Source organism: Sinohyriopsis cumingii, chromosome 6 (assembly GCF_028554795.1).
Source record: "Sinohyriopsis cumingii isolate HCF-2022 chromosome 6, ASM2855479v2, whole genome shotgun sequence".
Classification (NCBI taxonomy): domain Eukaryota; kingdom Metazoa; phylum Mollusca; class Bivalvia; order Unionida; family Unionidae; genus Sinohyriopsis; species Sinohyriopsis cumingii.
This window is the reverse complement of record NC_142966.1, coordinates 25,417,260-25,432,149: the sequence shown is the minus strand read 5'-3', so window position 1 is coordinate 25,432,149 and position 14,890 is coordinate 25,417,260. Positions and strand designations below refer to the sequence as shown.

Below are 14,890 nucleotides of genomic sequence, written 5' to 3'. Positions count from 1 at the left end.
TGTGTAAATGTATAATTTGTCTCAGGACCCTTGACAGTCGCAACAGTAAAGTCTTTGCCAATCAATGAAGATAACGTTGGCGTAATGTTGGCCCAATGCGGATGAGTTATTTAGTATATACTTAACATAATAAAACCTCACTAATACTCACTGACATGCTACGCAGAAATTATAGAACATGAAGATTGAATGTCTAAAATTTGACTGGGTAAATATACTACTGTACGATTATGAAAATGTCCAAATTAGGGTTTATGTCCTGATTCATATCATCATTACTTACTTAGGCGAGTTATTCCTTTTCCACGGTCAGCTAATGCTTAACTGAAATTTTTACTAACTCCCAAAAGTGTTTGATAATATATCCCATCATTCTTTCTTTGTGTATATATATATATATATATATATATATATATATATATATATATATATATATATATATATATATATATATATATATATATATATGTGTGTGTGTGTGTGTGTGTGTGTGTGTATATATATATATATATATATATATATATATATATATATATATATATATATATATATATATATATATATATATATATATATATATATAAACGATATGTCAAGTAGTCATATGTTCAATTATCTATTAGTACTGACAGAAAAAGCATATATTTGCATGTGGACACAGCTGTGTTGCTTTATTCTAGTCAAAGTTGCTTGTAGCATACAATTAACAAATTTGGTACCTATACACTTGGTTGTATGTATATGACATTTTCACTCTAATTATATTGATGTTAGGTCGAAAACATATCCGAATATTTATTTAGCAAGAAAATATACAGTTGGTTTTCAAATATAACTATAGTTTAGTGAAAGTTCCCGTAAATATTATCATTAAATTTCAATTATTTTTCCATCTCCATCCTAAGCTGTTGTATCTTTTTACATTCAGATAAAAATGTTTATTTTGGTTCCTTTACCAATTCACAAAGAAATGACATTGAGTCACATCAATTTATATTGGTTGTAAAACTCTACCTGTCGAAAACTCTTAATGACTGCATTACGTTGTATTCGGACTGAATTTTCAACTATTTTCTCACTACACTACATTCACATTACGTGCAGAATATGAAAATTTTAACTAATAGGTAGGAGGAATAGGTAGGATTTTATTTTACCTGCATAAACCCAACACAGCGGTAATGATATTACCAGGTACAACAAGGCAGATCCAAACTTTATAATTAATATATAATACCTCCAGTCATTGAGAAATTCAAAGATGTATTTAATAAAGCTTTATTTTACGTGTGAGTCCAATATTCATATGATTAGTTGATAATTAAAATTGTCTTATGAACGATACAAAATATACATAAAGTAATAAAGTACTTCTGTACATTTGAAACTCCATCTCCAATCTAATTATCATTTGCCTCATGTGCCAAACGCCAATATTGTATTCATGTAGCATCAAAACCCTGTCTAAACAATTCCTGATATTTTTTCTTCATTTCTTTAAAGAAGGTAATGGGGTTGTTATCGGTAATTGGAGAAGGAGCTAAACTAATATAAATATATAGATAAACATTTGTTCGAATCTAAGTTTGATGAGAGGTGGGGGAACTGTTAGATTAAGCAGTGAAGATAGGACAACATTTATGCTTATTTCTGGCTTTCCATGTATAATTGTAGCTATAGAAATGTCAGCCGGTTCGTCAACGTCAATCTTAAACATTTTGCATACGAGATCAAGAGCACCACAGTTTAAACAAAATTCAAGAAACAAATAGGCAATATCCTATTGATGAAATATCTAGTTCATGGTTTTGTTTTGCTTCAATATTTTAACACTATCATTTTCTATGGTATGTTTTGCTTCAGGAAGTGCCCCTTGTAGCTATCTATAGGACGTGATAGACGTTCTTCGCAAACACAAAATAGGAAAACCACACCGCAACGGGCGATGATCTCATGTAATGTTTGATTAGGGAAAATGGGTTTCAGTAATTATAAATTAATGTCAGCGTAATCGTTGTCTCCGATGACAGATCACACCTGTTGTTCCATCGATTTCTCATCCTTCATTGCCATGGTATCTCCATCATCATTCAACTGGAAATAATATATTAAATAACTTTTGTTACTTGCAATGTAAACGACGTTAGGACGCGGCAGTAAATTACATTTAATTAGTTTTTTGCTGTAACATGATTTTCCACTCCGATTGAGAGGACTTGTTTGAGCTCATATTTTCCTATTTGTGAACCATATTTCTGATACAAATAAATAACAAGGGATAAGCGTCTTACAAATCATAAGAAATGAACGGAAGGAAATAACACTGGAGACATATGAGCATGCTACTTCTCAATGCATATATTTGATGTTACTGATCAGGCGAAAATCAGATCTGTAAAATAGTCGAGTCGCTGTTCTGAAATCTGAGTTTGATAAACGTAAGTATTACACGCACATATTATTAACTGCCAAACCAATGACCAGGTGTTCCTTGCAAGCTAGTTGTTAGCCACTTATTGTCAGCGAATATTTTAAATAACCACAAGTTACTTGTGTTATACGAAATTATCGGATTTTTAATTCAGTTCTGGAAATACAGTTTAATTATGAAATTCAACTGAACGTCAAGGTAAATAACTTGAAAAAATAAACATGATTAATGCAAAATAAATTAAAAAGAATAGTTTTCCAAATAATACAGTAAAGAACAAAATGAAAACTGAATCCCAAATTACCAAGCGTAAACATTAAGTAGTCAAATTCTTGTACTTTGATATTGCGACATCGGCCTCACTTTTCATGCTTACCCGTACACGATACGCTCACTTTTTCTTGGCAATGAAATGATAACAAATTATAAAGTAGAATTACAAAGAAATCTTAGACACATTATTCACAGTATGAAGGACTACATTATGTTTACAGTAAATGATGAAATTTGTTTGCCATAATGTATACTGCTATATTAGTAATATTGCTTTTCGTTTTCGGTCGGTGTAAACGTAGGCTCAATCGAATATTAACTACCACGGAAATTAAACATAATTTCGCCAGAATTGTCTATAACAAAGCTTGAGAACACTTTGATTCAATTCACTGCATTTTTAGCTCCTGAAAGTCTTGTTTATTTTAAAGTTAATACTCAACATGTTACAAAAATATTACAGTTACAACCTTGATATAAAAGAATGAACCATTCCGATATCTACCAAATGCCGCACACATATTTGCGGTTTCTTACGCTCGCTCCTTTAAGCTTGTAAATAGTACAAAATCCCCATACCTGATCAGATTCTACAGATCTCCAGTTAATAACAGTTTCATATGTTTCATATTCATTGTCTTCTTTAGTTCTATGGACAAACTCATTTCTCTTGCTTAGTGTTCCTAGTTAAAAAAAAATTAAAACATGTATTTGACTAAGTCATTGCCCAAAACATACAAATGAACAAGAACGAACAGAGAAGTACTTTTAGGTCCGACACATCATTTTATATTTTTGGTTGCATATATAGTTACTTTCGCGGTAAATATATCACTTGCTCGGAAGACAAGAAATCGAGTGTGGAATCAAATTACATCATGTTCACACTCACACCTTTATTATAGTTCATCCTAATTGTTTAAATTTCTCTTTCATTGCAATAGACTGTAAAACCCGTTTTCTGCTATTATAGGCAATTGTGGTAATCCTCGTACATACCGTGGCTTGAATGGATCCGAGTTATGGTCGATCCAGAAGCTATTACATCGACTTTGAATGTCTTGACAAGGTCAACGCAGCGTGAAATATCGTCCAACTCGTATTCATTCTCGCACACACTGGCGCCTGTATTGACAAAGTAAGGAAGGAAGTAACAATGTGAAAGAGTGAACGTTTTCATATGTGAATGAGTTAATACATTTAGGCCAGGTAGCTTTAACTGCTGATGTCATTATGTCGACGACAACAATAACTAGGTTGATGCGAAGCGATTAAAATTGTGGATAGATTATTCATAAATTTGGTGTTATAACATCGCAGGAAAACGAAAACACAAACAAATGTTTAAAGTTGGTCGTAGCAAAATACCAAAACGCTAGAACGACATATAATGATGGTATTATTACTTTATCAGAATATCAACATTTGCAAGAAGTAATTACATTGGAGTGAATTATGTCAAGTTTAGTCGTGTAGAAGACAAACGTATTGGCAAAGGCTAAAGTAATTTATGATGTACTCTTTAAAATGAACTATTATCATCGACTAAAAGAAATGCACATACTAGTATTCTCTGATGACGGATTAGGCTTCTTCTTGACTTTCGCATACAAGGCTTCAATATTTTGAGAAACTGGTCTTTGTCCGCATCCATCCGCGATACAACTGTAATTTTGTTCCGTACAACATTCCGCTGACATCAAGGGCCAAGCCAATGATCTCGAGTTCAACATATTCTCATCCGTGTCAATGTCTCCAAAGCATCTGACCAATATCTTCTCATTAGACCTTCCATGTGATTCATTGCAGTTTGCGATATGATTTAGTCTAGGTGTGTCACCTTCCAGTTGTTGCAGCGAATACGTGCTGTAAAATGCAGTATCGAAAGAGGGTGAGGTCGATGGGAAGAATGCATTATGAAGATCACGTATCGCATTGGAAGGTGTGTTGAATTGAGGAAGTGAACGACCTGTCCTTCCGTCCTCTCATGCGTGTACCTGAAGCGGTTTCCTTAGTGTGGACGGCGTTACGAAAGAAGTGGTTTCTGGATTATCATGGATACGACGATGAACTATAAAAGAAAAAACAAAAATTTAAAGTCATGAAAACATAACAGTGGGAAAATATTGAATGTTGCTTTATGTTTACTGTAAGCAGATCGGCATAGGCATCACTTTACAACTGAACAAATCAGCTTCGGCTACCTTATCTTGTTGTTCATACGAAAATAAGTCATACTAGTATCTGCTTTAAACGGGAATTTTGATCATCTGTGAAGAATATTGTTATTTATATACGAAGGAAAATACATTTATTCAGGAAGGAAAATAAAGTTTATTTTTAATACAATTCCAACGTTCTCCAGAATCAACACTTAGAAGATTAGATGTACTCTTCTGACCAAACAACATCCGCAGTTTCATGAATCACTTTACATTCATTGTCTGATCATACGAATATTAGTGACTTAATAGAATGGCAAGATAGAGATTCTCTAATCTGTCGCAGTAAGTCACATTTTTGACATTTTGTAGACTATCTAATCATACTATGACCATAAATCAATGTAAATTTATTACTAAATCACCGCGGTTTTTTTATTTTTGACAAGGAAGTAAACGACAATAACCTCATAAAGACGCGTACGGCGTTGGGTCAGTTTTCGTTGGCAAAATATTAATTTCTATGTCAAAATGTAATGCAGTTCCATGTAAGTTATTCTGCATCACAAAGTCCTCGTTTAGTTTGCTGCAGAAATAGCATACGTGGCTATACATAATCAAGCGTCGATGGGCATTTTTGAACATCGTATCTTTTCCCACTTGAAGTTATAAGTATGTATTTTTCACATTTGAAATTATAGGAATAAAAAAATGTTAAAATCATTTCGCTACTATGTTTCTATATCTCACATTCCAGTGCATACCAAGTAGGACAATGAAAAACTCGACATGGAATGCTTGCTTTGGTTCAGACTCTTCAATATTGCATCGAATAACACAGAAACAGGTTTCATTCGGTCAAATTTGTTTAGATCTCACTCTAACTCCCTGTTATTGAGTTAAAATGAAACTATTTTAGGACATACTACACAATATATACTTATTTATCATTAGGTGTTTCATTATTACTGCCTAAAATAAATGTAATAGATGAATGCATTTAGATATATTATCGAGGAAACAGATTTCATCCAAAATGTAAAAAATGAAGGAAATATACAAGGAATGAAATTGCTATGGTAATACTTTGCACGATACACAAAGAGAATTACTTGCTACGACAAGAGGGTTCATATTGCAACCATTCAAATAACACTTTAAAAGGATCACCATTGAAACTGCTAAATTCGTACTATTTCAAAAATATTTAGGGCATGATTTGATATCAGATGTCTATCGAATGTATAAATGCCACGAACAATAAAACTAAAGAAACACAAAACAAGCTTGATACTGGCCAACATTGAGATCATCCAGGTGTTGCCAATGTACACCAAATGGCAAACGGATATAGGTAGAGTGATAAAAAGTAGTCGTTGTACCTGTTAGCAAATGACGGTGATTTTTGCGTTGAATCCATATCAGACATCCAATCATCACTATAATCAAAGCACCCGATCCGATGACGACAGGTATGAAGTAGATAGAAGTAGGAGCTATAATATATATAATTTGATCTTAGCGCTTATATCATTGTTGATAGATTTGTCTGACATGGTATATAAAGCTATACTAGATCAAATATTTGTGTGCTATTTAAGCAAATTAACCTTCAGTCTGTAGAAATACTGTATATGATAATGATAGGCTCTAAACGACTGTGGTCTAAATTGAATTACCTGTTAGAAAATAACGAACTTTTAAAACACACACGCCACGTTGATGATTAAAATAACATAATGTAAGAATATTTCAGACAAGTGATCAAAAATGGCTAAAAGTGTTGATGCCTGCGCATATATATATATATATATATATATATATATATATATATATATATATATATATAAAGAGAGAGAGAGAGAGAGAGAGAGAGAAAGAGAGAGAGAGAGAGAGAGAGAGATAGAAAGTTATAAATATAATCCAGACAGAACGGAAAGTGTTATCCCTGGATTCTATAGAAGAATGCTTAGTAAAAGAAAACAGAAATAATATGTTAATGCAAAACATACTATCATACGGGTTATTTTTAATTAATACTATATATATATATATATATATATATATATATATATATATATATATATATATATATATATATATATATATATATATATATATGTATATATATATATATATATATATACCTCTTCATTATCGTGGAATGTGCATGTTGTACTCTTGCAGCACTTTGCGTACGTCTATGTGATTATATATATTTTTTTTATTGTCCCTTAATGAAACTCGCCTCCTTTTCAGCCGAGCTGTTTTTCATCATTTTTTTATCCTTATATATCCTTGATTGTTTTTTTGTCTCCTTTTTGTTTCTCGTCTCACTTTACTTTCTCTGCACATCGTATTTTGAGACAGATTTAAAATAATATGTTGCCGTGTTTTAACTTTAATTTTTGTAATCGTTTTAAGTTTAGCTAAACCTTATAAATTTAATTATATGTACAGGAAATGTCTGAAATGTGACGATATTTCAAATTGGTAAAGAAAACTATTTGTATATATTGTTCATTAAACACTACTGTAAACGTACCGTCTGGTTCCAATAGCCGAGATAACTTTTTGGTTGAACTCTCCGTTGAACTTGCATATAGTGTAACGATAGTCGGCGTGCTTGGTATGTTGATACCTGTAGATGATAGGTAACAAAACAGTCATATAGTATTTCCTCAGTTAAGACTTTAAGTGAAATTTAGGGAATGACAAAGACCTGAAATGAAACAACAATTCATTTTGATAATGAACTTGTGTAAAATTTGTGTGAAAACGTTCTTACCTGGCTCCAATAAACTAATCCAGTTATTGGTTGACATCTCGGTTGAGGTTGCATATTGTGTATCACAGCTCTGTATGGCTGTAGGCATAATATCTATAGTTCGAAATTAAGAAAACAATGTAATATGTCATAATTATAATAAGTATAGAATATCAGATATGTATTCCTAGCTAAAGGTGAACCTATGATTTCCCACGTTTGATAATTATAGGGCAAATATTGGTTGCCAATTTCCTTGATCTCTGCATTCTCACCATTTCATAGTTATTTACCATGACAGAAAACACTGTATCGTACATGGCAGTTACTGAAGGATCCTAGCATTCTAGCAATGTTTAAAGAAAGTCTGCACTCCCTTGTAGATACTATAAATACACGTCGTTATAATAATAATCTTGTGTGTATTTTAAAAGGTATGATACCAGTTGACGAGTCTTGGAGCCTAAATAGATAAAGTAGTGAAACAGTTACATTAATTGCTTACATTTAATTTAAAATGTTATCAAGCATAAGGTTATTTATATCGCTTGACTACATCAGTGACTTCATTAGATACAATATTTACTACGCAGTTATAAACTCTAAAATGAATGTATCTCTAGATAATACACGTGTGCCTTTAAAGATATTAGGAAATAAAGCATAACGACGTATTATTACGCACGAAAACGATGTAACAAATAATCAAACAATTCATGTAGGGAACAAAGACTTTCTGGGAATGAGGTAACAAGTCAGTTAGAATTCTTACGAAATTAGACAATTGTCCCTATATGTCCACAAAATTAGTGGTCATGGCACAAATTTAGCGGAACGAAACAAACAAGCACACAATACCTATTCCGAAATGTTCTCCATGTTATCTATTTGTCGCTATGAACGTCGTTCTCCCTCCAACTATATTGAGCAGAAACGCCTCTCAGGGCCGAAACTTATTGGGAAAAAACTAACTTTTGCCATCGACATGTTTTCTGTTTAGTGCTCTATTTGAATGAATTTATCTCAGATATAGCAATTTACATAAGAATAAGTGTTTCAGGTATAAAATGTTAAACATCTATGTATCTTCTCACCGCATCTTACTCATATATAATCCATATGTATGTTGAATTCTTAAGGCTCAAACAATAGATAATAAGATAGCTCTTTATTCATCGAGAAGATAATACTTGCAAATAGAAACCGTAATTTGTATATTACTAACAATACGACACGACTACAGCAGTCTGTCTAAGGACAACAATTTTAGGTTTTTGCCTTGGATATAAAACTTATGACGTAAGTGTTAATTTGAAATTCGATGTACGAAGCAACTGAAATATGCAGATCTTATCCGATGAAACTATTAATGGCAGTTATTTAGGATCATAATATGAAATTGAGGACATAAGTGATCTGGTGTTGATCGAAAGGTACACTTCTCATGATCCTTTAATTCACTGGCATTCAATTCCAACTGAAACCTTGACTTACATGTATACCGTGAAATCGAAGCGATATTGACTATATGTAAAGACTGTTAAAATGGCTTGGAGGTAAGTTTAAAATGCTCATTGTTGGACTGGTTGCATGCGATGAAATTGTATCACATTCAGTAGGCGTTTATTGCTATGTAAAAGAGCATTAATAAATAGCATTTGATGGAAATGTTCACAAATTTACTTTAAATATAAAAAGTCATCAAATTCTGAGACACGCGATTATATATTAAGCATTTAATAAATTATTCAATTCTGTGTTTATTAAAGCTAGATGAGATTTATTCGAACTGTGAATAACATTGTAATCGACTGGAAACAATGGCAGAGCATTATGATAGATAACTCTTTGTGCTTTAGAAGCCTTGACGATCCCTCAAATCAAAATATATTCATACTTTAATTCTGTAACTATTCCCTGGACAAACATATTTTAAAACAAACAGATTAAAAAAAAAACGAATGTTCAAGATTTTCATATATTCTACAGACCTCTTCGTTGATATGCATATATCAGTTTTCATACCAAATTAATACGTTGTTCCAATTTCATCACATATATATGTAAAACATAAAGCTCGATTTTCTAGCACTGAAGCGATCAGTTTCTTCTAATAGAAATTAAAATACTTCATATTTTTCGCGATTTTGTTCATACTTCAAAAATGCATAAAATGGCACATATAATTTTGTTTTTTTATCTTTCTTTATTGCAATGCTACTTGGTAGGTGTTCTACCACAAAATTATATTGTTTGGTTCTTCTTCACGGTAGGCCAAAAACAATGAAATATCTATAGTGTGAAAAAGTGACGAAGAGAGAAAATTCAATGGAACTAACGTATTTTCGTGTAACATCGAACGGATACAAACTATCAAAATTAATTATGTATGGTTTGTATTATGTAGAATAGGTGTGCAACTTAACCGGTTGTCAATATTGCTTTATTTCTTTAGCTTTGATCGACATCCTTTGTATAAAAAGGAATATAATTATTTCTACATTATCAGACATCAGGTTTACCTTTTACTATCAATTTTCGTCCACCAGGTAGGCTATTACCATGTAGAGTTTCGATTGTGTAGATGCCTGTGTCTGACTTACTTAAATTCATTAGAGATATTGACATGTAACTTCTCGATATATCCCCGCTGTATAAAACACGATTCTGAAAATAACTCTTGATTGTTGACTTATTGGATGGTTGCAACGTCATCAATAATCCCTCATTTGGGTGAATAATCCGTAGTGTACGGTTCATCCCTTGTTGGTTGTAGTACCAGCTGATTGACGCGTTATTTCCGATCACAGCATATATTGGCGTGTCTAAATAAAATAAAAACAAACCTGTATGCAAGCTAAATAAACAACCTATATTTGTATGTAAAGCTGATATGTAAAGTGGCACTCAACATGTTTTAAGTTATCCATTTAGTTGTTATAGCAATAAAACGACCACGAGAACAATCTCTCCAACACCTGCATACTGAATGATTTCCTTTTAATCAAAATTGAACGTTTATGATGAAAATTGCCGACACTTTACGTGACTACAAAACTAATCTCCTGTCTCGGTTTGACGAAGATAGTCTGACAGCTTTTCTGATCATATATTAAACAATATACTCTATAGTAGAGGTCACAATTTTCATTTACATGACGATGCGTTGTGGGTAGGTTTGCTAAGATGATCGCACAAATACCTGTGATGTTTAAAAAGCATCGCTTAATCTCGACGTCCCTGTACATCACCTTGTATAGCCCGGTATCCCTCTGTGTAACGTTCTGTATTTCAATGCTGTATATACTGTTGTTCCTGTTTTCGGTACACATTAGTCGGCCAAAAAGGTGTGTTGTGTTTTCTGCGTGACATGCAAAGGGAAATAACTTTTCAACAACCTCATCATAGTAGCATAAATGATTTGAAATTATGGATGACGTTTTCAATTCCATGAGGGTAGTTTTCTCTCCAACATTGCCTGGCTTCATTTCATCTGGACCTGGACAAAATAAAATCTGGAAATGAGCCTTTCATTGCCATCATCTCTTTTTAACACACACACACATACACATACATATACAAACATAACTATCGTGATGCAACATACTTAGAAACAGTTTGTATCTATGATTTATAAGCAGAAAAATATATAATTATTATATGCTTATTTTTTTCCCCGTTAACATTACATTATCAGAATCGTTCAGTATTCCCCGATACTGAACGCGCGCGACAATACACACATAGCATTCAGGTGCATAAAGGAACTACTTTCTATTGTAAACAAACAATGGACGCAGACGCCAGCACTTTTGATTTGTAAACAAATCATGTACACTCGCGTAAGAGGCTCTTTACGTTGTGATTGTTTAAATTTGTTTCTGAATGAACTAAAACATGTTTCGTGGACTGCAAAAAAACCCAAGCTGTTTTGGCACATTCCGTGTTCATACAATGATACGGATTTAGGCTAGCTACATTATATAAAAGACGGAAGATAAGGTTCTTACAAATATCATACAAGTGGCAATGCATATACTGTCTTCTTTAGCTGGTGATAAGAATAGAAAAGTAAAATATACTTAGTTTTGCATCATGAATTTCCTCAAAATGTAGTTTCTTAATTCTGCAAATCCGAATTACACGAGAGAAGTCATAGGTTTTCAATCTGGATTACACATTTCGAAATTGTGCTGTAATTTCGATGATAAGTGCAATTGCATCCTCCTTACTGCACTCAAAATGAAATAAGTATTAAATTCCATAGGGTCTTTTTGATAATTGCAATTGAAAGACTCCATATTTTTCCACATTATGATTTCAAATACTAAATGATAGAAACACATTTGCAGACGTAAACACGCTTCTCCCGCGCCGCTTCAATCCGATGTATTTCATGTATAATTTGCACAGATGAATCCAGTCCAAAATCACAAACTTTCGTCGAATCGAAACAAAATACCAAAATATATTCATTCCAGATCAATTCAAAAAGTTGTTGCAATGCGCAGTCATTCAAAATATGACTGCAAATTTCAATTTTAACTAGACACGCCATTTTATTTTGAAAGCTATGTCGAGCGCGCGACAAAGTTCAAATTTATCTGGGAGGAGTTATGTGCGCATTAATAATGATGTTATTGCGTAATGACAAATCTATGATTGTGTATTTAGTTTGGAATACGGCATTCATTCATTTACATTGTTTCTTGTAGTGTATTTTGGTTATATAAATAAACCTTAGGTAGAATAAAAAATGAGCATATATTTGTATGGGAAAATATGAACTCGTTTTGTCAGAAGGATATACTGCACTCCCAAGGTCGTGCAGTATTCCATCCCAAAACTCGTTCATATTTTCCCATACCAATGCAGTAACCTATAAATATTGCTAACAAACACATAATTAACCTTTCTTTCTTTCAATTAGCACTGTAAAAATAACAATTCAGGCTGATATGCCGTAACATGTGTATTGTCCCTTTACCATGATCTTTTAAACTGTATCAGCTGTCAAAAGAGCAAATATACTATATACACGGTTGGGAATTTCCGACAATTTTTTTGTCTGAAAAGAATTAGGATATTTGACCGTACCGTTACTTTTTGGAAAATCCATTTAAACTTTTTTTCAGAAAGCAATCAACTTCCTACACATGATTGTTCTGATATAATTGTTTTACGACACATGATGAATCATGTTGTGCTGTATTTAGTCTGAAAAGATGGTATTTTGAGTAATAATTAGAGCAAAGGTGCTCGTATTTGACAATCAGGATAAATATATGCTGAACAAAAGAATCAGGGTGCGAAGTCGTTCTTTCTGACACGAATAAGACCAATACTTTATATAAAGCGGGTATTGATAATACATGTCTCCATGTAAGATGTGTAATTAAACACATAAAACAATTGTGCATCGATTTTGTCCCTGCGTAGATCGCTATTTTCAAATACTAGTATTAACCACAGATCTGCACGCGTCGTACACACATGGACGTGTCAATATATGTATAACCATGGGGAAATAGGCTGAAAACAGATTAGATCTCGTTGAATACATTCTAAAATTAATTTTAACGGAAGTACTAAACCATACAATGACTTCTAAATGATATCCTTCCATGTTCTATAATATATGTTCGACTCTTAAACGTTGTTATTGATTACGTGCTCTAAAATGTTCTCCACTCCATATTTATAATATTTGGTTGAGAAAATGTCCATCTTTAAAACAACGAGATTGTGTCTTCTAGTCTGTGTTGACCTATACCACAAGTGACTTAACAGACAATTTTCTGCTTACCATAAATGTTCAACTGGAAATTCCATTTGCCGTCTTGTCTCTTGAATGCATCGTTGAAAGTTTCGTAATTACCTTCATCCATTTCATATAGACCTTCGTCAGTTCTGTTGGAATGGCATAACACTAAGGAGACTTTCTTTGAAGTATCATCGTATTTCAACATAATTCGATTTGTTTTGTTGTAGATTATGCTGTCAGGATTTCCATTAAAATATGCGGTCATAACGGCTTTGTTGTCCTTTGATATTGTAACGTAGAAAGGGATTCCACTGTATGTCCATGTTTTAATGACGAATGTTTCTCCAGCTACGGTGTCTATGATATCTTTATCATTTGTAGCCATTGACCGCACTGCAAGTAATACAGGCTTAGTAAATAACAACAACAATTCTATCACTGATACTAATACAGCCACTGATATTAATTATAATGTTTGGAAATATATCATGTTCTATATACATATGATTCATATATACCAATATATCTCAACAAAGAAAATATTTTTCATGATGACACGAAAAAGGAAGACTGCTATGATATATCACATAAGATCTGAGATTATGTATTCAAATTCCGGATTTTAAAGTGTACTCAATCCTTGCGGGAAATCTCTTATAAAAGCAGTGTTGTATTTTCACTTATTACATCATCCATGAAGTGATTAATTGTTGGAGTTCCAATAATCAATATAGGAATAAAATACATCTTTGATAAAGAAAAGCATATTATACCAAATGAATCAAATCCAACAATGTACGCTAAATTAAGTACACCCTTCATTTAAACTACGGTCAATGCCAAATTTTAGTATTGTAACAAGATCAAAGCCAGAATGGTTTGAATAATGAGAAGGAATTTAAGTTAATATTGATTCTATTATGTGAAATGAATACTTCTATCACAACGAGAATAAAGTGAAGGTTTTCAAACTTTGACATAAATCGAAAGGAATCCTCTAGAGTCACCTTGAAATTAGAAATTATCCGGATACAAGTTCTTAAACTTATGTATATTACCTGTTGCCACTGCCGCTGTGAGAGAGCAAACAAAATACATCCACAGTGTCCCCATTACTGTTACAAAAGACTCAAAATACTTTAATATTTTCTTGTTCAGCGTTCTGCTTTTGTTTGTAAAGAAAGCCGTCGTATGATTAATAAAGTCAACCACTTTAATCCGTATAAACAATAATGAATAGTGTGAGTAATATTGTTGATTCAAACATCATTGTAATCTTAGAACAATAGTAACTTATCAACCATGGCAATAGTTGCTAAACTAACGTGTGCAATAGCACACAAAAGATTATATAAAATCATAAAATGACGAAAATGACAATATAGACTTTATTCAAATTGACCACTTATACTTTGTCTCATGGTGAAGTCTTAGTTTGTACTTGGAGACTAAAGCCCCTTATATTAATAGCTTTAGGTTTACTTTCCATTGCT

General features: G+C 32.5%; 2 protein-coding genes across 2 annotated transcripts; both read right to left on the bottom strand.

Moving 5' to 3' along the window:
- Positions 1 to 1,119: 1,119 nt before the first annotated feature.
- Positions 1,120 to 4,667, bottom strand: LOC149796516 (uncharacterized). The gene is made up of 4 exons (XM_089960243.1): positions 4,269 to 4,667; positions 3,704 to 3,829; positions 3,284 to 3,387; positions 1,120 to 2,094 (listed from the first exon to the last, which is right to left on the bottom strand). Exons 1-4 carry the CDS (start codon positions 4,435 to 4,437, stop codon positions 2,032 to 2,034), a joined length of 462 nt encoding a protein of 153 aa, XP_089816369.1. The 5' UTR covers positions 4,438 to 4,667; the 3' UTR covers positions 1,120 to 2,031.
- LOC149796515 (uncharacterized) lies at positions 4,647 to 14,520 on the bottom strand. Its single transcript, XM_089960241.1, has 8 exons — positions 14,456 to 14,520; positions 13,440 to 13,790; positions 10,836 to 11,132; positions 10,156 to 10,458; positions 7,655 to 7,747; positions 7,412 to 7,507; positions 6,249 to 6,362; positions 4,647 to 4,775 (listed from the first exon to the last, which is right to left on the bottom strand). The coding sequence occupies exons 1-8, from the start codon at positions 14,508 to 14,510 to the stop codon at positions 4,690 to 4,692; spliced, it is 1,395 nt and encodes a 464-aa protein (XP_089816367.1). The 5' UTR covers positions 14,511 to 14,520; the 3' UTR covers positions 4,647 to 4,689.
- Between the last annotated feature and the right edge of the window lie 370 nt (positions 14,521 to 14,890).

Coding starts and splice junctions, on each gene's coding strand:
- LOC149796516 (XM_089960243.1), bottom strand. CDS start 4,437: ATGTTGAACTCGAGATCATTGGCTTGGCCCTTGATGTCAGCGGAATGT. Junction 3,388..3,703: donor TCGGATCCATTCAAGCCACG/GTATGTACGAGG, acceptor TTTTTTAACTAG/GAACACTAAGCAAGAGAAAT. Junction 2,095..3,283: donor GATCTGTAGAATCTGATCAG/GTATGGGGATTT, acceptor TATTATTTCCAG/TTGAATGATGATGGAGATAC.
- LOC149796515 (XM_089960241.1), bottom strand. CDS start 14,510: ATGGGGACACTGTGGATGTATTTTGTTTGCTCTCTCACAGCGGCAGTG. Junction 13,791..14,455: donor CACAGCGGCAGTGGCAACAG/GTAATATACATA, acceptor TATTACTTGCAG/TGCGGTCAATGGCTACAAAT. Junction 6,363..7,411: donor TCGGCTATTGGAACCAGACG/GTACGTTTACAG, acceptor TATATATTATAG/CTCCTACTTCTATCTACTTC.